Source organism: Marmota flaviventris, chromosome 9 (genome assembly GCF_047511675.1).
Source record: "Marmota flaviventris isolate mMarFla1 chromosome 9, mMarFla1.hap1, whole genome shotgun sequence".
Lineage (NCBI taxonomy): Eukaryota > Metazoa > Chordata > Mammalia > Rodentia > Sciuridae > Marmota > Marmota flaviventris.
The window spans coordinates 62,816,406-62,841,227 of NC_092506.1; the positions used below are offsets into that span (position 1 = coordinate 62,816,406).

At 36.8% G+C, this 24,822-nt stretch overlaps 1 protein-coding gene across 4 annotated transcripts in view; it reads left to right on the top strand.

Annotated features, from left to right (window-relative positions):
• Positions 1–22,630, top strand: part of Pold3 (DNA polymerase delta 3, accessory subunit) — a 39,602-nt gene extending 16,972 nt beyond the window's left edge. For 2 of the 4 annotated variants that reach the window (XM_027942589.2, XM_027942588.2), the window contains exons 6-12: positions 1,527–1,791; positions 3,152–3,224; positions 7,556–7,721; positions 10,458–10,564; positions 15,107–15,225; positions 16,806–16,884; positions 21,892–22,630. In XM_027942589.2, coding sequence (XP_027798390.1) covers positions 1,527–1,791; positions 3,152–3,224; positions 7,556–7,721; positions 10,458–10,564; positions 15,107–15,225; positions 16,806–16,884; positions 21,892–22,094 — 1,012 coding nt within the window. In that variant the 3' untranslated portion in view covers positions 22,095–22,630. Of the gene's footprint in view, positions 1–1,526; positions 1,792–3,151; positions 3,225–7,555; positions 7,722–10,457; positions 10,565–15,106; positions 15,256–16,199; positions 16,729–16,753; positions 16,885–21,891 lie in introns of those variants that run through there. The other 2 variants (XM_027942592.2, XM_027942591.2) reach the window with 2 other exon arrangements.
• Positions 22,631–24,822: the final 2,192 nt, after the last annotated feature.

Below are 24,822 nucleotides of genomic sequence, written 5' to 3' on the forward strand. Positions count from 1 at the left end.
TGCAGCCAATTTGGAGGGCAGTATGGAGATTCCTTGGAAAGCTGGGAATGGACCCACCATTTGACCCAGCTATTCCCCTTCTTGGACTACACCCAAAAGACCTAAAAAGAGCATACTACAGGGACACAGCTACATCAATGTTCATAGCAGCACAATTCACAATAGCTAGACTGTGGAACTAATCCAGATGCCCTTCAACAGATGAATGGATTTAAAAAAATGTGGCATTTATACACAATGGAATATTACTCAGCACTAAAAAAATAACAAAATCATGGCATTTTCAGGGAAATGGATGGCACTAGAGCAGATTATGCTAAGCAAAGTTAGCCAATCCCTAAAAAACAAATGCCGAATGTCTTCTCTGATATAAGGGAGGTGACTCAAAACAGAGTAGGAAGGAGGAGCATGAGAAGAAGATTACCACGAAACAAGGAAAAGAGGTGGGAGGGAATGGGAGGGAGAAGGGGAATTGCATGGAAGACGGAAGGAGACCCTCATGGGTTCACAAAATACATATATGATAGTGTGAGGGGGAAGGGAAGAAAAAAAAAGAGTTAAGTGTCACAGTAGAATGGGTAGAGAATAGTAATGGGAGGGGAGGGGAGGGGAGGGGGGGATAGGGAGGGCAGCAGAATACAACTGACACTAGGATTGCTGTATGTATACACATGGATGTATAACCAATGTGATCCTGCAATCTGTACACATGGAAAAATGAGAATTCATACCCTGTTTGAATCAAATGTATGATATGTCAAGATCATTGTATTGTCTTGAGCAACTAATAAAAAAAGAAAAGAAAGAAAGAAATTAGTAGCAAATGGCTGTGAAGGACCACAAGTTATAAGAGCCAGTGACTCTGTTTGTTTTTTGGGTACTAGAGATTGAACTCAGGGGCACTCGACCACTGGGCAGCATCCCCAGCCCTATTTTGTATTTTATTTAGAGACAGGGTCTCACTGAGTTGCCTAGTGCCTCGCCGTTGCTGAGGCTGGCTTTGAACTCGCAATCCTCCTGCCTCAGCTCCCAAGCTGCTGGAATTACAGGCATGCACCACTGCACCCTACGGAGCTTTTAGTTTTGATTCAGTCAATAGTTGTTGCGTATCTGGCCTTATAAGAGGAAGGTCCTTAAATAAGGGATAACTATTTGGTTTCCTAAGGATGGAAAAATTATTAAATCTTTTATTATTGTTTTGTATATTCTTATTTATTTTAAATTAGGATTTTTTTTTTTTTCCAAAAAAGCAAGAGTATTCAATAAGGTATTCCAAATACCTTATTTGATTCCAAATCTAGCTCTATTACTAACTGGATGGATAACTTAGAACAGATCACTTATTTCTCTCCAATTATTTATCTAAATGAAAATTTTGTACAAAAGTTTTTCCAAAATCCATTCTAGTTCTAACATTCCCTAGTTTTATAATATTAGGGGTTAGAAGGTACTATGTGAAAGAAACAAGAGTTTGAAAATAAGAGTTTGATACTGGCATCAAATTAATATTACCATTTTGTCTTTAGATTTAGTGCCATACAATGTGCAGCTGCGGTCCCTAGAGCTCCCACAGAATCCTCATCTTCTAGCAATTTTGAACAGTCCAATCTTCAGGCATCCAGTGAGACACAAGCCAGTAATGAGCTGACAACCAATGGTCATGGCCCACCTGCCTCCAAACAGGCTTCCCAGCAGCCCAAGGGAATTATGGGAATGTTTGCCTCCAAAGCTGCTTCTAAAAGCCAAGATACAAACAAGGAGACCAAAATAGAGACTAAAGAAGTAACAAATGTAAGTTGTCTTTGAAAATGGACCTTTATTACAGTGTGGAATGTTATCCAGGAAAGCATTACTAGTGCCCTTGGTAGTTTAATTATGTAAGGTTCTGACATTTAGTTCTGATTTTTCTACCACTTTGATCCCTGTAATACTGTATTCTCAAGTCCTTTTTCTTTGGCTGATACTTGTCACTGATGCTTGCATTCCCTTTCTATAAAATGGTAATGCCTACCCTATACACATTGTAAGATTATTATGAGAGCCCGTTGAAATAATGCATGTGAAAATGCCTCAAAAATTACAAAGTTCAAGAAATTGTGTATTAGCAATGTGTCATTTTGAGAATATCTTATATTCTGGTCTTTGCCATATATACCTTCCTAGTGTAGTTAACGTTTTTATTTTATGAATCTTTTCCTTCTTTCTCTTCTCTTCATGTTTTTTATTGATTAGTCATCTAAACTCACTTATTTGGGTATTGACTTAATAAAAATGTCAGGTGCCATTTAAAATATTCAGGAAAGTATGGCATTGTTACTACTGTTATCATCACTGTCATTTTCAAGCTTTTGCTCTGGGAGAGGAAAAGAGGGGTGGAGGGAAACAAAACATTTATTGATTTGGTTTGATCTTTGCTTAAATCCTCCTTTTTTTTTTTTAATATTTATTCACAATACCTTTATTTCACTCTTTTAATTTTTACGTGGTGCTGAGGATCAAACCCAGGGTCCCGCGCGTGCGAGACGAGCGCTGTACTGCTGAGCCATAACCCCAGCCCTTAAATCCTCTTATCAATTCTTTTTGGATCTTACCATTTTTATATTATATGTAATAAAACTAAAGCCTAAACTTATAACTTGCGTAGAGGTTATACTGCTGTTAAATGTAGAACCAGGGCCAGGATTGTGGCTCAGCGGTAGAGCACTTGCCAAGCATGCATGAGGCACCAGGTTCAATCCCTGGCACCACGTAAAAATAAACAAATAAAATGAAAGTGGAAAAAAAAAAAAAGTAGAACCAGGATTCAAGTCTACTACTGATTATTAAAAACGTAATATTTTGTTTCCCTCTTTGCTGTATTGCTTCTGATCTTTTTTAATCCTCTTAATCTAAATTGTTGTAAAATATGCTCAAGAAAAACCTAAACATATCCATGGATAATAATAATTTTTATAAGAACTATGAGAAGTAAAGCTTTGGAAATTAACATTTGATACTATAATCTAATACTTACACATTTTCACATGATTACATAGAGTCTGTACCACTGGCCAGTGCTCTGTTATTGAAGAGATTGTTCAAGACAATGCTACTTTAAGAGGAGCCTAAACACTAGAAAAAAAATCATGTGTTTTCTTTTCCATGTTTTTAGGCATCTTCAACAGGCAGCAAAGTACCAGGAAAGGGGAATGTGATGAGCAATTTTTTTGGAAAAGCTGCTATGAGTAAGCATGTTTTTATTTTCCTTTGACTAATAAGTGAATGTTAATGAAATAACATTTTAAACCTGAGATGAATGCCATCTTATCCAGTTTTTGCCCATCCGGGCACTCCTGCTTCCTTGCATACATTTGCAATATACTAATCGTATGTTGATGAAAGTAATGAACTGACAAGGTGAATTTTCTGGGTTAGCTGGGCTCAGTTGAGATATCTTGGAAGGTAGTTTACTATTTGAACTTCTACTTACTGCCTTGACAAACAAGAATGATGTATTTACTTGATAAACCTCTTGAAAATGGATGTTCAAAACAAAAGGGAGACTGCCTATTTACACAGTATAATGTTGAGGTCAGTGTCATTGATATTGCCATCACTTTACTTGTATGACTTTAATTATTCCTGTGTCCCAAAGGGCCTCAAAAGCAAATCTTTTGCCTTTCTTTAGTTATTTTTTTTAATTGGTTCTTCTTACTTATACATGACAGTAGAATCCATTTTGATAAAATTATACAAGTATCTTATGCTAATTAGGACCCCATTCTTGTGGGTGGGCATGATGGTGAGATTCACTTAGGTATTTTCATATGTGTACATAGGAAAATTATGTTACATTTATTCTACTGTCTTTCCTTTTCCTATTCCCCCTTCCTTCATTTTGTTCCCCTTTGTCTAATCTACTGAATTTCTCCTCTTCCTCTCCCCCACCCTTAATTGTGGTTTAGCTTCCACAAATCAGTGAAAATTTGTAACCTTTGGTTTTTTTATATTGCCTATTTCACTTAGTATGATAGTCTCCAGTTCAATCCACTTGCCAGCAAATGTCATAATTTCATTCTTCTTTATGGCTGAGTAATATTTCATTGTGCATATATAGCATACTTTCTTTACCCATTCATCTGTTGATGGGCATCTAGGTTGGTTCCATAGCTTAGCTACTGTGAATTGTGCTGGTATAAACACTGATGTGGCTGGGTCATTGTAGTATGCTATTTTTAAGTCCTCTGGGTCAAATAGTCATTTCATTCCTAGTTTTTTGAGGGATCTTTATACTGCTTTTCAGAGTGGTTGCACCAATTTGCAGTCCCACCAAAAATGTATGAATGGGGCTCCTAATTAGAATAAGATATATTCTGTACTTGTATAATTTTATCAAAATGGATTCTACTACCATGTACAACTAAGAAGAACCAATTTTAAAAAGCAGGGAAAGCATTCTTGCCAACATGTGTTGATACTTATATTCTGGATAATTGCCAGTCTGACTGGAGTAAGATGAAATCTCAGTGTAGTATTTTTTTTTACTTATTTTTTTGTACTAGGATTGAACCCAGGGATGCTCAACCACTGAGCCACATCCCCAGTTATATTTGTATGTGAATGTGTGTGTGTGTGTGTGTATTTATTTATTTTAAAAAATATATATGTATACACACACACATATAATTTTGAGACAGGGTCTCATTAAGTTGCTGAGGCTGACATTGAAATCATGATCCTCCTGCCTCTGCCTCCCAAGATGCTGGGATTATAGATGTGCGCCATTGGGCCCAGCTCAGTGTAGTTTTAATTTGCATTTCTCCAATTGCTAGTGATGATGAAGATTTTTTCATAATATTTGTTGATCATTCACTTAGAGTATTCACAATAATGAATTAGACCTCATTATGATTTTGACAAGCCCAAGTAGTAATGGTCATTTAAACATAGTTTTTGGGAAACCAAAACTCTCCCATATTTAGAATAATAATAAGTCTTTCTTTTGGAAAAAAAATCAATTGTCACATTTTTTTTTTACTTCTAATATCAAGTACACAACCTCTGAGGATATGTGACAAAATACTAGGATAGAAACAACTCAAGAGAAGCAGAATAATTATGGCACACTTCCCTGGAGTCTCAGTTTTGCGAAGAGTTTTTAGGGAAAAATTTTGTTACATGCAAGGAAAATTAGTCGAATTCTGCCTCTGATGGCCAAATTGGTAGCCAAGGAAGGGACTAAGGTAATAGTGTCTTGTTTACCATGAAAGCTATCAAAGAAGAACATTTGTGTTCTGAAAGCATATAGAAAATGTTATACTTTCAGGTTATTGAGAAACAACATTTGTATTATTACAGGCACAGTGCATCAAAGGGCTTCTGTGAAAACACATCATGCTGATGTCACTGTACTGGGCCACCCAGTACCCAAGCAAATTATGGTTTCTTGGCAATTTTGATGAGACCCAGGAGTTGGTGGTGGTTTTATGTTTGTAACCTTAAGAAACAGTGATATTTTAAAAATACATAAGATACTTGAATATTTGCTTGTTTTGAAAAAAATACCAAACTGAACATAAAAATAGACTTATTTATTCATGTGTTTATTTAACAAATATTGATTGAGCACCTACTGTGTGTACTGGTGGTACAATGTTAAACAAAAGACAAAAGGCCCTTGGCTGTAATGTTTTACTAGGAGAAGACACACAAATGGGAGAGAGAGAGAAATATATAGAAAAAAATAAAATAATCAGTGTAATTGCTAGACAGATGTTATGATAACATGTAATAGAGGAAGAGGGAAAACCTGGACAAAGTAAGAAAATTATTCACCTAATAAAAGAATCACTTACAAAGTTGATTTATTTAACAGATGTTCTTAAAGGCTGAATGTTCAGGGTAAAATTATGATTTTTTTATTGCATTTGACACATGACAAGATCATTGCAATGAAAATAAGCTCTAGAATTGGATGAAGAGAGTTTATTGTGGGGACTTGAACTATTTAAATTTAATGCTGGATGATAGCAAGTGTTGGCAAGGATGTGGAGAATTTGAACTCTCATATGTTGCTGTGGAAAGTGTAAAATAATGTACTTACTTTGGAAAATGGTTTGTCAGTACTTTAAAAAATGAAACCAGAGTTACCCAGTAATTCCATACCTAGGTATCAGGTGAATTAAAACAGTATTCCCACACAAAAACTTGTACAAAATGTCCATAGCAGCATTTTTCATGATAACCAAAAAAGTGGCAACAATCTAAAAATCATTTACATGAATGGATAAACAAAATGTGGTATATCCAGACAGTGAAATATTATTTGGCCATAAAAAGGAATGGCATTCTATCATTTGCAACATATTTATTCTCCTGTTCAGTTTGGGATGTTCTGATGGAAAGTTTGAAAAGCAGTGGTACTTGAGAACAACAGTATTGAAAATGCAAGCAAATGTATCATCATTGGCTGATGGATTCCACCATTCAGGTTTCTCATTCAAGTTTTCAAAAGTATAAATGGATTGCATTTTACATTCAGATCCATCCCTTACACTTTCAAGTAATATACATGACAAAAAATCATTATTCTAAGCTGTGCATAACAGCCAAAACTACAATGTCAGTGTTTTGTTTTGTTTTTCCTACACAATAGATGGTTTAAACTATGATAAAATTTGCAACCAAACCTTTTTGAGGAGTCTCCGGCTGGTTTACAGCTTTCTATTTGTATTTTGTGACCTTGCTGGCAGAAAGCTATTCTTGAGTTCAGCTTGAAACCAAGATTATATGCTTCTATAGTTTCTCAGATGACTAGGCCCACCCTGTTTGCAGTTCTTAGTCTTCTGTGTTGCACAGTAGTTGTTTTCATGTTCTTTAGTTTCGTGTAGGAAAGAGACCAGAATTTTGAGGAGTTAAACCAGGTCCTTATCTTCACTTTTACTTTTTCTATCAGTGTTCCTTGGGTAAGTCATTTAACTCTTATAATGCATTTTTTGAAACCTTATGAAAATCTTGTATCTATTATCCCAATTTTTAAAGAGAAAAATGACTTTTAGATAAAATAACTTGCTCAGGAGGAAAGAGGATTTGAACTAAAATATGTCTTTCAATTTTATCATTAAAATAATATAAGATAGCCTGGTATTAAAAGGTTGAATATGATAGAAAGGTCTTGCTACAAATTCTGTTGATGTCATTTGTAAACTATGTATTCTTGGGAAGCATCTTTTAATTCCTGTGATTCTTAGTTTTCCTTATCTAAAAAATTAGAAAGATGATACCTCACAAAGTTGTGTTTCTAAGCCTTGTTTTTACTGTCATTTGGCCTGGGGGCTGTGATATGATGAGAGATTAGTGGAAGGCAGAAATGAAAACAGTTATAGCTAGAGTAGTCATCAAAAAGGAGAAATATTTTCTGAATAGACTATGGGATCTGTTAGGAAGAGAGAGACTGTTTTTTATCCTTTTAGCCTTGCTGCTAATATGTTACCTGGCGCATAGTGGACTGTCAAAAGAATGATGGATTAATATTGCACCATGGGGTTATGTATCGTCAGCTATACTTTATTTGTAGATAAACTTAAAGTCAATTTGGATTCAGAACAAGCTGTGAAAGAAGAAAAAATAGTGGAGCAACCTCAAGTGCCTGTCACTGAACCAAAACTGGCAACTCCTGCAGACCTGAAGAAATCCAGCAAAAAAGCAGAGCCTGTTAAGATGCAGCAGAAGGAAAAAAAATGGTAGGAAAATTTTGTCGCTTGTGAGGGAAGAGTGTCTACTGGGGGTGAGAGGTCTATTTGGGCTTATTGACAGAGGACACTTTTCAGTTGAGTAGTAAATCCTTCTTAATGCCTTAGGGATACAACCACACAACCAAAATGGAGAGAGAAGCTTAGTAGCTTATCTAGTGAAATAGTCTTGTGAAATCAAGACAGTTTGGGTGATTTAGGGCCCAAAGTTTCATTTTTGCTTCATTGATCTAAATTGATAATCCTTTTTCTCCTTACTTAATTTTAAACATGTGGACATGGTATAAGTACCTAAAAGTGTGTGTGAGTGTGTGCGTGAGCATATGTGTTTTACTTCAAGCTGCCAAATGAAAGGTTACTGTTTCCAGTCAAATTTAAGAGAAAAAGTTCTTTGTTTTCTTTTTATATCAATGAGTTTATTTTTCAAGTGGTAAAATGTAATTAGAAAAGAAAATAAAAAGCACACAAGCTGTTAAAAATGGATCCAGGAATTTGAGACACTACCTCATAGTTGGTAGGAATTAGTCTGTTGAAAGAAATTCTAAAGGACACTGTCAGCACTGATAGGCCCACAAAGACCTGACTTTTGTGGCAAAGTTGGGGTAACTTTAGTAGAAAACATCAACAAAATGGTGCTGTTTCAGAGGGTTAAGGCTCTGTCTAGTAGACCTTGCCTCCTAGGAACATGTGATACATATGGATTAAAATGTCCCAAACTGTGGATATAATACTTACTGTTGGTGGTTATTGCCAGGAATGCATTCAGTATTTCATTACTAAACGTGATACTAAGTGTACATTTTTAGTAGATGCCCTTTACCAGGTTGAGTTTTTTTTCTAAGCTGAGAGATTTGATCATGAATAGATGTTGAATTGTTGTTTTTTTGTTTGTTTTACAATATCTTCATTTATTTATTTTTATGCGACACTGAGAATCGAACCCAGTGCGTGCGTGCCTCACGCATGTGAGGCAAGTGCTCTACCACTGAACTATAACCCCAGCTTGGCTGTTGAATTTTAATAGATAATTTTTTCTGCATTTATTGAGATGCTTATGGTGTTTCTGCTACTGTGGTGAATTATACTGATTGATTTTTTTAAACTGTTAAACCAATCTTGCATTCTTGGGATAAACTTCACTTGGTTGTGATGTATTATTTTTATATTTTGCTGGGTTGGATTTATTAATATACACTAAGGATTTTTTTCCTCTCTTTTTACGGGAACTGTAGGTCAGTTCTTTTCTAGTAATGTTTTTGCCAAGTTTTAGTGTCAAGGTTGTGCTAACTTTACAAAATTAGTTGAGAAGAGTTTCTTTGTTTTCCAACGGAATTTGTATAGATATATTTGTTTCTTAAATGTTTGATAAAGTTCATCAGTGAATCTAGGCTTGGATTTTCTTCATAGGAGGTTTTTTGAAATTGTGAATTTGATTTTTTTTAAATAGAGTTATTCAAACTTTCTAGTTTTTCTTGGATCAGTTTTGAGTAAGTTGTAATTTTAAAGGAATTCTAAGTTATTGAGCTTGTTAGTATAAAGTTGTTAATAATACAGCTTTGTTCTTTGAATATCTGTGGAATCTGTAGTTATCACTAAAAAATTCATTTTTACATTTCTTTTTTTAAAAAATTATTTTTTAGTTGTAGGTGGACAGAATACCTTTATTTTATTTTCCTGTGGGGCTAAGGATCGAACCCAGTGCCTCACGCATGCTAGGCGAGTGCTCTTCCTCTGAGCCACAACCCCAGTCCCTCATTTTTACATTTCTGATTGGTGAGAAACTTTTCTTTTTTTAATCAACCATGTAAAAAGTTTATTAACTCTATTTTTACCCCCCAACTGACAACTTTTCACTTTAATTTTGTTTTCTATCACATTGATTTCTGCTCTTTATTATTTCCTTTTACTTACTTTGAGCTTAGTATATTCTTTTTCTAGCTCAAAATAGAAGAAAGGTTGATATTTAAAAATAAGTAAGACATAAGGTGCTTGATGACAAAGGATGTGTCTTAATTCCTATTCATTTCTAATACATGATGTGCCCTGGATAAATTATTTGTTGATTAAATGAATTTTGGTGGAATATCCAGAGAAGCTAAATAATATCAAGATGAAGTCTAGGTTTTTTTATTATTCATAAGAATCACCTTATGGCCTTATGTCATGTCTTTGTTCCTATTGGTTTTTCCCTTTAAAATATTTCTCTTTTCTGATGAACTTTTACTTAGATTTTAAAGTTTTCAAGTAATAGTCATGCTTTGTATCTTTTTTTTTCCATTAAAATTTATTATATTGTATTATATAGCTGGTTATGTCAGCCAGAGCTTCTTGAGAACAGTCTTTCCTTCCTGATCTTTGCATCCTCTGTGTTTAAGCAAAGAGCCTTATATATAGGTAATAGCTGCTTATTTAATTCATGTCAAATGACTAACAGGCCAATGGGGAAAGTAAGAAAGCATTGAGAAAAATTCTTGATAACCTGGTTGCAGTTGCCAGTGGTCTACAGAGAGCTAGAGAAATTTTTTATTCTGGTCACCTTCTGAAGTGACCTAGCTATGGTTGGTTGACAGTATATCCTTAAAAAGAATCTTTATTGGTATACTTTGATTATTCTTTTCTACCCTCTGGAATTAAGACCATGAGTTATAAAGTGAGATTCATAGGAGCATGTAAATACTTACATTTTTGCTCTATGTAACATGCTTAATTTATTCCTGATGGCAACAGGGGGAAGCGAGTAGATTTATCTGATGATGAAACAAAGGAAACTGAAATCATGAAGAAAAAGAGGCGAAGAATCAAACTTCCTCAGTCTGATAGCAGTGAAGATGAAGGTGGGTATTGCTATTAATTTTTTTATTAAGAGTATCAATTCTTATGATGCTGAAGGAGCTAAAAAGTAATTTATTATGGGTCATAATGAGAGTAGTAATCCTAGCACTGAGAGAATATAGCATCTATTTTTGTTTGAAATCTACTTTAGCCTTTTGACCAGAACCATGACCTTTTGGTAACTCGCCAAAATAACCAACAAAAAGGGAAAGAGGATAAGTACTACTAGTATACATACTGTCTAATACGTTTTCTTTCTTTCTTTTTTTTTTTTAAGGGGGTGTATTCCTTTGGCTACCTTATTGTGAATCTTAAGAATTGTAATGTTCTAGGAACCGAGGATATTGGTGTTCCACACCATAGAAATAAAATCATGATAAAAATGTTGTTGAAAGGGAATGTCACTATGGACCCTTCTAGTTTTAGACCATGGGCAATGTTAGATAAGCAAACAGAATAAGAGCAAGACTCTGGCCAGGAAAATTAATATGTTTTTTAAAAGAATGTCAACTATTCTTAAGAACCAAGATATCATACCACATAATATAGAGGAAAGTATACATAGAGAGGCTAAAGAGAAAGATAGCTGGGATGAATTTATATGCTGGATATGCTACCTTGAAAGTCATGCTTGTAAAACCAGTTGGTGAAAAGCTTAAGCTATCATGATCAGTTCTCCAAGAATTCCTGGCATAAACCATTTTAGGTACTAGGGGGAAATCCAATCCAAAGGAGTTCAGTATCACTAAAAAGTACATACACAATGCAAATAAACTGATAGTAAAAGGGATTAAAGAATAACGAGGAACTGGGGTTATAGCTCAGTTGGTAGAGTGCTTGCTTTGCGTGCACAAGGCCCTGGATTCAATTCCCAGTGCCAAAAAAAAAAAAAATGCAAAAGAGGAACCTACTGTTGCTGTCAAAGAGGTTTCCCACAAAAGGATAGTAATAGTGAGTTAAGAAACAAATTGTATATGTAGATGACTGTATTGCAAATGAACAGATCTAAAAAATAGCCCTAGGAAGTTGAATCTCTGGGGTAGAAGTACCATTTTGATTCTTACAGATTTAGGGGTAAACCATCAGCCTAATATACATTTAAAAGGTAAACTAAGGGGCTGGGGTTGTGGCTCAGTGGTAGCGCACTTGCCTTGCATGTGTGAGGCATTGGGTTCGATTCTCAGCACTGCATATAAATAAATAAAATAAAGTTTTATCAACGACTAAAAAAATATTTTTTTAAAAAAGGTAAGCTAAGCCTGGAAATGTAACTCCTGTGGTAGAACACTTGCCTAGCATGGTGTGAGGCTCTGGGTTCGATCCTTAGCACCACTGGGAGAAGGAGAAGAGAGAAGAAAAAAAAAGCAACAAAACACTAAATACTCTAGTAGTAGTGAGAGTCAGCTTTAAATCAAGGAATTACTATGGTTGATGGAACATCATTACATAATTCTGAAATGTTCTCCCTAGTTTCTGATCCATAGCCCACAAAAATAATAATACCCATGGGTGATTAGAAATATGGGTGGAGCTATTTAGTTTGGAAAGGAATGTAAAGAAATGTGATAGAGGTGAGCAACCTAAAGTAACAGATGACAGAGAGCCAGAGGCTCTCAAATATTCTCCCCTGGCAAGATACTTTTTGGCCCCTGACTAAATTTATAAACCTCTGCCATTTTATTCTTAAATTTCTTTGTCTCAAAGCCAGTGTTATTTTAAATCTTTACAGCCTCTAACATATTATCATTTTATTTCTGTTGCACTAATTATATGATGTTAGCTATCTTAAGCTAGTAGTTAGCAGGGAAGCAGCAAGAATGGAGGAAATGTAAGGACTTTGAAGTTGGACTGTGTTTAAATCTCCCCTGCACCACTTAACTATGTGACTTTAGGCAGATGACTTCACTTCTTTAATTTCTTGTTTCCTCATCTTTAAAATACCTTTCTTAAGGTAAGGCTAGATATTTTAAAAACTTAGGTCCTAGGAAGCTGCGAATGCTTTCCAGGAATTCTAATGACCCATCTCTGCCAGAGGACTCTTAACAAACAAGTGGTTCCATTGCTGGATCCCTGAAATTAGTTTTACCACAGTTCTTATTCTGCCCCAACAAAAGTTGCTTTCCTGGCTTAAGTTCTGTTTTACTACTTCAGTATCTTTCATCTGAAGAGTTGCAGATTTGCTATAAATATACACGGATGCATCCAACTTCCATAGGTTTATGTCACTAAAAATATATTGAGTTAGAAAGCTCGACTTGATGGTTAAGTACTAAGGCAAACTGACATTGTATTCTATTCCAGCATATGAATGTGGGCAATTTTTTTTTTTAATAGTTGTAAATGGACAGAATGCCTTTATTTTTTGTTTATTTTTATGTGGTGCTGAGGATCAAACCCAGTGCCTCATGCATACTAGGCAAGCATTCTGCCGCTGAGCTATAGCCCCAGCCCTGGGCAAATTTTTTTAAGAAATGTTTTTGAAATCTTAGGTGTTTAAAACACATAGTAGAGATTTGTGGGGTTTTATCAGAAAAAATGATTAGCGTTTGTAAAGTCTAGAAAATTTTAGTTTTTTTCTACCCTTCCTTAAAATATTTTTTAAAGTTTAAACAAAGTAGTAGATAAACATAATTTCAACTCAGAAGTTTTATAATAGATAGTAATCTCTATCATCTGAATCATGTAATTGATGATTCCTTGTCACTTTTCTCCCATCTGCTCTCCATCTTCCAGGCATGGGTTGAAATTTCTTCTTTATTAAGGACTCTTGATTCTTTCTCTGTTCTCTTCTCTCTTATGAGGGGGGATCACAATATTCCTTTATTATAATATTTCTCTTGGGGACATGTTAATGGAAGAGTCTGTGCTGAGTCTTCCTTAACCTGGATGTTCCTCATCCTAAATTTAGTTCAGAAAATTATTATTTTTCTTTATTAAAAAACAAACAAAAAAAAATATTGCTCTGTGGTGCCAGGGGAATTGTGGCATCCCTGCCTCTTTGGAGCACAGAGTCTGGAGGGTGGTTGTGGGTAAACACACAGCTGCAATGCAGTGTGGTAAGAGGGGTCTAAGCTGGTGCTACTGGGATTAAGTGTTTTCCTTGGATAAGTCAAGTGGTTGCAGAACTGGAAATAGAATAAGTAAATTTATTACTGTGAGTACTCAAAACTCCTTTTCTTTGGCTTCCTTACTGCTTAAACTTTCCTCTGACCACTGTAACACATCTGCCATTATGGCCCAGTTCTTAACAGCTATTGCTTTAGCACAATGGGTGCTTGGTTTTGGGGTGTGACACTCCTTTTGCTTGGGCTCCCATCATGTGCTAATTTCCCTGAGCTGGGTTAATAGCTGGACCTCTTTGTCTTTATGTTCTGTCTTTTGTTTCCCAGCACTTATAAAGTTTTGGGGCCCATTTCATACTCAAAGTGTGTAATTTATTGTTTCATTCTGGCCCTTGTTCTGCTTTACCTCTTCAGGTCATTTGGCCTTGAACCCTCTACTGTCATAATTTTTAATGCTGACCTAATCAGTTGGGAGAATTTTAGATCCAAGACTTGTGCTAAGAGTTTGAATGCAGCCAGGAAGTTTAGGGAGCAGGTGAGGCTAAGCAGCTACCCAATCCCCTGACCAGCAGTTTCTTTGTGGTGATTAAGCAATAGGTCAGCTGAGGATTTTCATTTTTCTTCTATTAGGGCCTTGTGCTAGGACCACTGTTTCTGCAAATGTTGAGAAATGATGGGTTCTCTTTGGTGCACTCTTAGGTGATACCACTTCCATAACATTTCTATCCTAAAAGTGTTCTTTTCTTCACTCTCGGTATAGCAGAACAAGCCTGGAAATAGTTCCCATACAAAATACTGAGTTTTTATTTCAAAGATGATCTGTCCCCCAAAGTTCATGCTCTTACCATCGGCAGGAAATTTTCAATCTTACAAACACCTCAGAAGATTGCAAATAATCCTCAGATCACAAAGACTGGCATGGAGCATTTGGTGTAATCTGAGGATTATTTACACTTACTTGATCTAAAGAGAGAATGTCTGGTCATGAATCATTAGGTGGCATGGATAGTTGGCTTAGGAAGGCTGTGCAACCAGACTGACTTGGGTTTAAAACTTCTGGTCTCAGTTACAAGCTGTGTGACTTTGCCAAGTGAAGGAATCTCTCTGAACCTCTTTTTACTCAGTTGTAATATGCAAATAGTATCTGTCTTTTAGGGTGGTTGTGAGGGTAAAGTAAAATATATGAAAAATGGAAGGTGATCAGTTCATATTTATAAATCAACTTCATGCCCTGACCAAGTTGTAAAATAAAGCATTTAGCTAAAATGACTTCTAAGGTACTTCTAGCACTAATAATTTTTGATTCTTTGATTTTAGTTGTACAAAATTAATGTATATTTTAAAGATAAGTTCATAACTGCAGAGTGCTTGGTTGGCCTCAATTACTGTTTGCAAAGTCTTCTTTGCTGGACATAGAGATGCCAGTGGAGAAGTTCTACCAGCCTAAGCTTGTAGTTCTCTTAGCTTGTTCCATTATTTCAGCGTTCCCAGACTCTCCTGGGCCTTATGAAGCTAAGTCACCGTCCCCACCTCCTCCTGTATCTCCATCTCCTGATCCCGTACGGAAGTCTGAGCCTGAACCTGAGCCTCCTTCTGTCAAGGTAAACTTCACTGGGAGGCTTCCTTTCCATGTATCCTTGATTGCCCAAGGATCTACAGTTACTATTCTGAGTCATTTCTCTTGCTATAAAAATCACAAATGCCAGTACATGGTTCTTATTTTGCTCCTCTACAGATTGACCAGAATGGGTATTCCCTCTCTTCTCACAAAATGGAAGGTTTTTTTTGTTACCGGCGATTGAACTCAGGGGCACTTGACCACTGAGCCACATCCCCAGCCCTATTTTGTATTTTATTGAGAGACAGGGTCTCACTGAGTTGCTTAGCGCCTCACTAAATGGCTTTGAACTCGGGATCCTCCTGATTCTGCCTCTCAGGCCGCTGGGATTACAGGCGTGCACCACTGTGCCCAGCTAGAAGGGAGCTTTTATTTTGTTTTATTTTACTTTTGTGGTACTGAGGCTTGAACCCAGGGCTTTGCACATGTTAGACAAGTAACTCCAGCCCTGAGCTATATCCCCAGCCTAGGGAGATTTATTGAAGGTCAGTCGCGGGGAGGTTAGAGATGGATTTGGGGAGCGGTTTTGTTTTCCATGACCTTTAGTACAAGGGCTGCTGTGATGTGCAGCTGCTGTTGGAATTGTGCAAAAAGAAGTCCTGCTATAGTTTAGTGAGATCCTGTCTCAAAAAAAATAAAAATGTCTGGAGAGGTAACTCAGTGGTACAGCATCCTTGGGTTCAATCCCCAGTACCACAAAAAGCAGGGAAAGAAAGAGGTAATGCCTGCATCAGAGCAAAGTGTGAAAGATAGAAGGGAACAAAGGACTCATGAACATTTGTTGCTTTGGTAAAGTTCTTCAAGAAAAGAACTGGATGAGAACAAGTGGGGAAATACAGTTTTGAATGCTCTTCAACTGTGCGTGCCTTTATCAGTGTAGGTAGTGAAGTGTTGAGAATGGGCACTGACAAGGTTTTTTTTTTCTTTGTGATATTTTCCTTAATTCATTGCGTTAAGACTTATTTAAATCTTGCACTGATTTTGTCTTTAGCTGAAGGGAAGAGGGAATGAAAGAGACCCATGGAGTAAAGAGGAAAGTAATATTAGTAACACCTGTTTCAGTCTAAACTTGGTGGGTGTAATGCCATTGAAATGCCAAGGCTGACCATGGCAAGTGTCTATGGCCTGGGCATTTACTAAGAAATCCCTGGTCTGATTTAAGGACCACTGCTGTGTGCTTCTCTAATATCTGCCCCCATTAAAGCTCTTACACAGTATATTGCAATGGTCTCTCTCCTTGACTCTGTCTTCCACTAACATCCTTATCCAATTTGTCTTTTTAACCATGGTGCACGTACTGCACCACAAAAACTTATTGGCAGAATGAATACAGTTCTTTCCTCAGCATGCTACTTTCCTTCTCAACGTCACTGAAACATCAAATGTGTACATATAGTATATCTAACTTATCTGTGTGGTAGGGTTGGTCCTCTTTCAACTTTTTAAATCATAATGGAATACTGGGCAGTGGTTGTTATCGATTAAAAAGCTTTCATTGTTTTTCTCTACAGCTTCATTTGTCAACTTAACATTGTATCCTCTGATCTTCCTCTGATCTTCTAGAGTTCAAGTGGAGAAAACAAAAGAAAACGAAAACGTGTACTGAAATCTAAAACATTTTTGGATGAGGAAGGCTGCATAGGTAAGACAAATTTGGGGCTCCAAATCCAGAGAGAAAGTTATTCACCACAGAGATGTCCCATAATCCTATGTAGAGCAGTACATCTCAGAATGTGTATATAACTCACCCCCAAGTGGTGCTGATGTTGCTTGTCTATAGCCCACACATTAAGTAGCAAAGTATAGAGATGCTGCAACTATAGTCAAAACACCCAGGTTCTTATTTGGGCCATACATCATAAAAGTAAGTGCTGAGATCTTGTCTAAAGGTCTTGTGATTTCTGGTGGGGAGTTATTTGATCTATAGAATAGAGGGCAGGTACATACTTTGCCTGAATGTGGGTTGTTATGAAGATTCAGGTGAGGTAATTAATTATCTTTAAAGACTCAAGATGGAAATCACAATACAAAGTTAAGATATTGTCATAGACATCGAGAAACATTTGTTGTTTTAGAATGATTGTTTCTTGAATTTGAACAGTGGGGGAAAAAGCACCTACAGATGATTAGACTCTGAAGAGAGAATCAAGAGTCTTTGGTGTTTGGTCCCGTTTGCTCTTAGAAGAGTATGACTCATCCAGATTGCTTCCTTTGTTTCTCTTTGTAAGCCATGTTAGGTAAAAGCATGTGCTTGTTATGAAGGCCCGGAAGGGAATTAGAATTCAAGTTTTGAGTCATTAGCTGATTCTTCAGAAGCAAAATGCTGCTTCTGCCCTTACCACAGTCAGACCAGACTTCTGTGAGGCATTTAGGATTTAGCACTTGAGGCCCAATGAGATGCTCAGATCCCAATACTGTGCTTTTGTGTCTGGAAAGAGTTTTAGATTTAGGTTTATAAACCTCTTGTTAGTCGGAACACCCATCATTATTACTTCTCTCTCTTGTGGCACTAGCCACATCTTGGATCTTCTAGAGGGTTTTTTTCCCCCTTTCTTGATTTCCTTTTCTAGTTCAAATTTCTGTTTTAAAAGTTTGATCAGCTTTGAAGAATCAACTTCTAGGCAATGTGGTTATTAAAACTTGTGAAAACATCTGTCGTGTGCCTCATCCCATTAATTACCACTTCTCATTCCCCGTAAAAAGCCCCTGCCCTATTTTAAAATATATTTTTAGTTGTAAATGGGCACGGTATCTTTATTTATTTATTTTTTTCAAATGTGGTACTGAGGAGCTAACCCAGTGCCTCACACTTGCAAGGCAAATACTCTGCCACTGAGCTACAGCCCCAGTCCAGCCCCTGCCATTTTGATGGTAGCTTGTGATTAGGTAATACAATTCCTTACCTGTATGAATTCTTTTTTCATGCCAAATTTCTTTTTTTTTTATTTAATTTTTTAATTTGTTCTAATTAGTTATACATGACAGTAGAATGCATTTTGATACATTATTATATACATTGACACATTATAAATGGATTATGACTTATTGTGTTTTTCATGCCTGATTTCTTTGACAAGTCTATGGATTCTTGACCTTGAGTGGGAGTTTATTTTATTATTTTTTGTTGTTGTTTTGGTTTGGTTTTTTGGTTTCAGTATTCTAATATAGTTCATTTTCAAGACAATGATTTGGCCATTGGTGGTAATAAATGTATGTACAATTGAATTTCTTAGTCTTTTTTTCCCCTCCCTCTTTTAGTTCAAAGAGAACAAAAGCACCAGTGCCAGATTTTTCCTCCTCTCCCCCCACCAAAAAAAAATGTTAAAGATATCTTTATGACAATTCATTAGGAATTTGTGGCTAATTACTTATTGCTTTGTGCAAGACACAATACTTAAGTTTTGACCAGATGTAGGATATGGACTTTTTTGCACTTCTGTCTTCAGAGAGGACTATTAAGAGCCTTGGATGCAAGAGTGAAAACTGTGGTAACATTGCACTGTTTTGGTAAGGTTTTTAATCCAAACTCAACCTAATGAATTTTGGCTCTGGTTACCAACAAAGGAGTTCTGCTTTCCTCTCTGACATAGGTGGATTTCTAAGAGCCAAGTAGTTAAATGGAAACGATACCTGGTAATAGCCAAAGATATTTGGTTATTTACAAGATATTTGGTAATAACCAAAAACCCAGATATTTTTGTTAATGGAAGCTGAGAAAGATAGCATGTTGTTCAGCTAAAACACTTGGGATTTTTAAGTCCAAATCTCCTTTGTCCTATAGTTTTAAGTGGCTACAACTTTGAACATAGAAACATGCCTTTTAGCTTTTAAGGTGTACTGAGTGTGCTGCTTATGAAATTTTGTCAGTGCTGCCCTGGCTGTTTTTTAACTCCCCTAAGCAATGTATTACACAAAATTGGCAATGAGGCAGCCAGTGGCTTCATTAAGAAGTAGTGAAATAACAAACTAATTGATGCTGAAGTATAATATTTCAGACATGCTGCCATTTGAATACAGAATATAGTTTATGAAGTAGCAATGGCTTATACACCAACTATTAGTAATGGTTTCCTTTTTATAGATGGCTCTTCAGACTTTGCTAATTTAAAATATCGAATAAATCACAGCTCATAATTTTGTCCCGTTAAGCCAGTTACATAATGCTTTTGAAGATGCATGTGAGATGGGGTTGGTGTTCTGGGATCCTGCTTTCTATTAGGTAGTCCATGGAAATTCCCTAAGTATTTTCTCAAAAAGACTGGAAGATTTCTCAAACTTTACTGACTACATGCATTAGTTAAAGATCTTGCTAAAATTGAAATTCTGGTTCAGTAGGCCAGGAGTAGGACCTAAGATTCTTCATTTCTAATAATTCTGATGTCTCTAGTCTGGGGAGCACAATTTGAGTAGCAAAGCCTTCAGAAACACTTGATATTCTATGCATGGTGGTGCACACACCTGTAATCCCAGGAACTCAGGAGGCTGAGGTAGGAAGATCACAAGTTCAAAGCCAGCCTCAGCAATTTAGTGTGACCTTGTCTCAAAATAAAATTTTTAAAAAATGGGGCTGGGGTTGTGGCTCAGCATGTGCAAGGCTCTGGGTTTGATCCTCAGCAACACATAAAAATAAATAAATAAAGGTATTGTGTCCAACTACAACTAAAAAATAGATATATTTTAAAAAAGGTCGATATATTTAAAAAAAAGGTCGGGGTGAAGAGGGAATATGGCTCAGTGGTAAAGTGCCTCTGGGTTCAATCTCTAGTACCAAAAAATCAAACACACACTTGATATTCTTTAAATATGTATCTGTTTGTGTGTATGTATATACACATATATAAATTTCTTAGCATTTAAGTTGGTAGGAGTCATCAAAGCAAGCTCTAGGCTCTTGAAAGTAAAGAAATATAGGAACTCTTAGGGAGGGGATTGTTAATTATGCAACCCTAATGGAATTAGATGGATAGTGTGAAGGAATGCTATAGTGGTAGTAGTCATTTGACCTTTAGCACAGTCTATTGTGCAGGAAAAAAGTAGCACTAAAAAGTACTTGCCAAAGACTGTTAGGCTTATCTATATATCCTGAGGTACAGTGTTATCCCCATTTTAACAGGGATGGGGAGGACAATGACAAAATAACATCCCCAGACCTGCAGCATCAGAGTCATCTGGGAACATGTTAAAAAAGCAAGTTCTCAGTTCCTGTCCCATACCCATTAAATCTGAAACTTTGGAGATAGAATCCAGTAATGTGGTGTTTTGTTTTTTTAAGATATTGATGGACCTTTATTTATTCATTTATTTTTATGTAGTGCTGAGAATCAAACCCAGTGCCTCACACATGCTAGGCAAGTACTCTACCACTGAGCCATACCCCTAGCCCTCAGTATTGTGTTTTAACAAGCACACCAGATGATTCTAATGTTAAAGTTTGAGAGAATATAAGTAACAGACTAGGTATTTGAAAACAGATATATTAGATTCCAAAGACTAGGCCTTTTAGAACAAGTTAACTAATATATTAGAAATAATTATTAGTAATTTAAGAGTTCAAAACTGTTATGTTCTTTAATGGGGAAAATACCTTATACTTTGATACTTTGAGCATTTATTGTACATATTAAGATACTCTTTTCATCTGAGAAAAGATGTTTTCCACCACCTGCTGCAACCAGAAAGGCTGAGAAAGAATTTAGATGGCATTGATGCTACAGTCTCTAAAGTTGCAGAAAGGTGGCATTGTACTTTGACTTGTGGTTGGTGTATGTAATACAGTAGTAGTGAAGAGATCCTCATTAGTTCTGTGACATCATGGTTAGAAACCACTGTTTCTGCCTGAGCCCTTTAGGATTTGCTTACAGTGAATGACTACTCACTGGTGTAGTTCTTTTCCAAGTTTCCCTGGAGAAGGATTTGCAGAATTTTAGTGGCAGAACAAACAACTTATGCCTTCAGCCGATTGGAAGGAAGAAAACTAGTAACTTTGCTTCTCATTTTGTTATTGCCCTTTCTTTAAACTACTAAGTATTTCATCTGGTAGGATTTGCTTGGGACAGTTATCTTAATGATGTAGACTTGTATTTAATCTTAGGTTATTTTGTAGTCACACAAAACTAAGAACTGAACTGTTGAGTAATTAATGTCCAGTTCTCTGTGCTTAAGATGTACAGAGTGTGAATGACATCAGGATGGAACTAGCCAGGAGGGTCCATGACAGTGAACCTGACCAGACAGAGTGGGGGCTTCAGTGGGCCAGAAATTTTAACACCAGGAAAACCAGCAATGGGAATAGGCAAGCTCTGTGAATAACAGAGATAGAACCAGTTAAAGCATGGTATTATAAGTAGGTGTCTATGAGACTGATGACTCAGATGTAGAGCTCTAGAAGTTAGCTAGCCTAGAATGGGACCCAATTAATGATAAAGGCCGATTTAATGGCATGAGGAAGGAGGGATGAATGTTAATTCTTAGCCTTGCTAGGAGGATATGTAAGCTCAGAAGCCCACGTACTTTCTACCTGAAGCTAGATATGGTCTCCCAATAGGAGAAAGGTTCAGTTTCAGGGATGGGGTGGGGTGGGAAGCAGACATATCATTCTCTTGGTAAATTACTCCATTTACCCATGTCCCCATTTTTTCCCTTATTCCAGTAACTGAAAAAGTTTACGAGAGTGAATCTTGCACAGATAGTGAAGAAGAGCATAAGACGAAGACATCCTGTGTCCAAAGACCTCCTGCCATGACTGTGAAAAAAGAGCCAAAAGAGGAACGAAAGGGCCCCAAAAAAGGGACTGCTGCTCTGGGCAAAGCCAACCGACAAGTGTCCATTACTGGCTTCTTCCAGAGGAAATAACTGCTATTTCTGGCAGGTCAAAGACTTGGAGTGGTCAAGGGAGAAGACCAAGAAATATAAACGCTCTCACTTACTATGTAAGTTCATCTAGCTCCTCACCTCACCAGTATCAAAAGACTATGCTTCTAACCTGTGAGGTTTATATTATTTCTGGTTTTTTAACCAAAAGAGTCATCTGGAAGCAGGAGGCAAAAGGATATTTAAAAAGCTGTTACCTTCTAATGACATTTTTAAAGCACAATCTTTGACCTGTCTAGGACAATTCACTTCAAAATTAATTTGACAGGTTTCATAATTACCCACTGTGCCCCACTCACCCTGTACCCTGTTCCTCTTAGGGTTCAGGAAGTGTTCCTTCTTGTTCCTCTGTGTTCCGTGAACTTGTGTGGATGTTTTTATCCCTGAATTCTACTGGATGTGTTTACTACTTCCTGTGTTCTCCTCTCCCCACTACCACATTTCTATCCCCTCGCCTCATAAAGCTGTTTTCTGTAAATCTTAAATCTTGGTTGGACTAAAAGCTGAAACAAAAATCATCTTGTAATCTCCTTCCTCCATTATATGGTACACTGACACCTGGCTACAGACCCAGGACATTGCTTGCATTCTGCTTCTTTCACAAAAGCTCTCTAGACCTTCCCTGGCAATTAGTGGTTAGGGAAAAGCCTCAGGCAGGGCACAAATAGAAATTTAATGATGTATCCAACTCCACCAGAAATTACTTAGAGTCAGCATGGATGATATTAGAGGAGTTGTCATGTTGCTAACACGGGGTATGCTGAATACTGTGCTCTTTGTGGTTTCTTGCTCCCCCACCTTCCCACTTTCATTACCTAGAGAGGAGAACCCATACAGTGAGATGAAGATACAAAAGAGAAATACTTCTACATGTAGTGTACAACACGTACATAGAATTTGTCCCTCTCAAGGAAATGGGATGTTCAGAAATGGCAGTTTGCCGGGAAGTTAAAGAATTTAAGACACACATACACAGATGTTGTTCCTCTTTCTTTTTAACTCTCCTATTTGCCTAATAGTAGAGGCTCCTTAAGAAGAAATGGAAAAGCTGAATGGTAGGTCTAAATGATAAATGAAACATTTTCTTTTGTACTTATGGAAAATCATCTACTCCAATATAGTAACTTTCAAGCAGTTTCCACTGTGGCTAGGCTGGCAGTAAGATAGTGGACTGAGGTGGTGTGGCAGTGATCTTGCACAGTGAGCTCTGGGGAAGGGAAACCAGGCTCAACTTCTGATGTGACTCACCCATAGCAGACAAGGGATGGCTGACCTGTTCCTTCCGCCTCAGCCTGGTGTATATCATAAGTGATGCAATCAGCTGTCTATTGTTGAAGGTTAGGATTGTGACTGACCTTGGGTTAACATGAGCTTCTTTAGCACCCAAGCATGGACTTGATTAAGGCCAGAGGTCTGGGAGATGAGTGCTGGCAGTATGTCTAGGACTTGAGAATGCAGAGGCTTTGTATAGCAAGCTGAATCCAAGGCTGACTTGCTCCCAAACCCTTTCTTTTTAAAATGAAAAGGATGGAAAGCCTGGAATTAAAGCTTGACAGACAACTTCTGGAGAAAAATGCCTTATAACAGTTATTTTTGTCATTGCCTCTAGTCATTTTTTTAAAATAGGAATGGAAAATTAAAAAGCAAAAATCTAGTCTTTTTTTCTTTTAATTACTATGCTGGGATCTCTAATAAAACTGAATTTGAATTGGAAAAATCTGTTGCTAGTTGGAGTTTCATTTTTCAAGGGATAATGCAAGTCCTGTGATTTCTATGTCCATCATGCTGCCTAAACTCAGAGCTGTCTATGAGGCTAAGTTAGTATTGAGTGGTGGCTTTTTTTTTTCCTCTCCTTTACTTTTTATACAAAGTACTCTACCATGTTATCCACATGAGTTAAATAAATTTGAGAAGTTGTTTTAAAACAGTGCTTCAAACCTAATATCTGATGAGTCTGTTATTTGACAGGCCAGCCAGCAGTATGTGCAATTATCTAAACTCCGAATAGAAACAAGACTGGTTTTCAGTTTATGTTGTTAAAACTGCATACCCATAGTCTGAGATGGACAAGTTATTTGCTTCCTTCATCATTTTTTCAGCCCTGTGGGAAATCTTACTTTCAGCCAACCTCATTTTTTAGTTCATTTAGAAGAAAATCTAGTCCTGACTTTGCACATTATATTAGTTTGGCTTCATTATTTGCTAGCTGTGTGTGACCTTGGGCAAATTTTTGAGCCTCGGGTTGTTTAACAAAATAGAGCTAAAATGAGTTACTGTGGATTGTCAAGATTGAAGTAATGTATATGTAGCATTGGTACACAGTGGCAACCGCATAGCTACTCTGCAGATGGTGACCTCCTTTCTGATGTCATGAATGATGCAATCAGCTATCAGCTTCCTGAAAGTTATCAAGGATCTAACCCAAATGGTATACTGTCAGCTGTTTTGGCTGTACAGCTGTTCTGGTCAAAGGGGGGAAGACAGTTATCCTATTTTATGACAGACTTTAAAGAGTGGATTTTTGTTGGAAGAAAGTGAGATTTATAGATGGGAATATTTACTATTCATTAAAACACTCATTGTGTATCTACTATGAATCAGGACTCTGACTTGGGCACTAGAGGATATAATAAAAACCATAAAATTTGTATCTTTTCCTCAGGATGCAGTGGAAGAGACAAGCCACTGAACAGTACCATATGCAAGTACA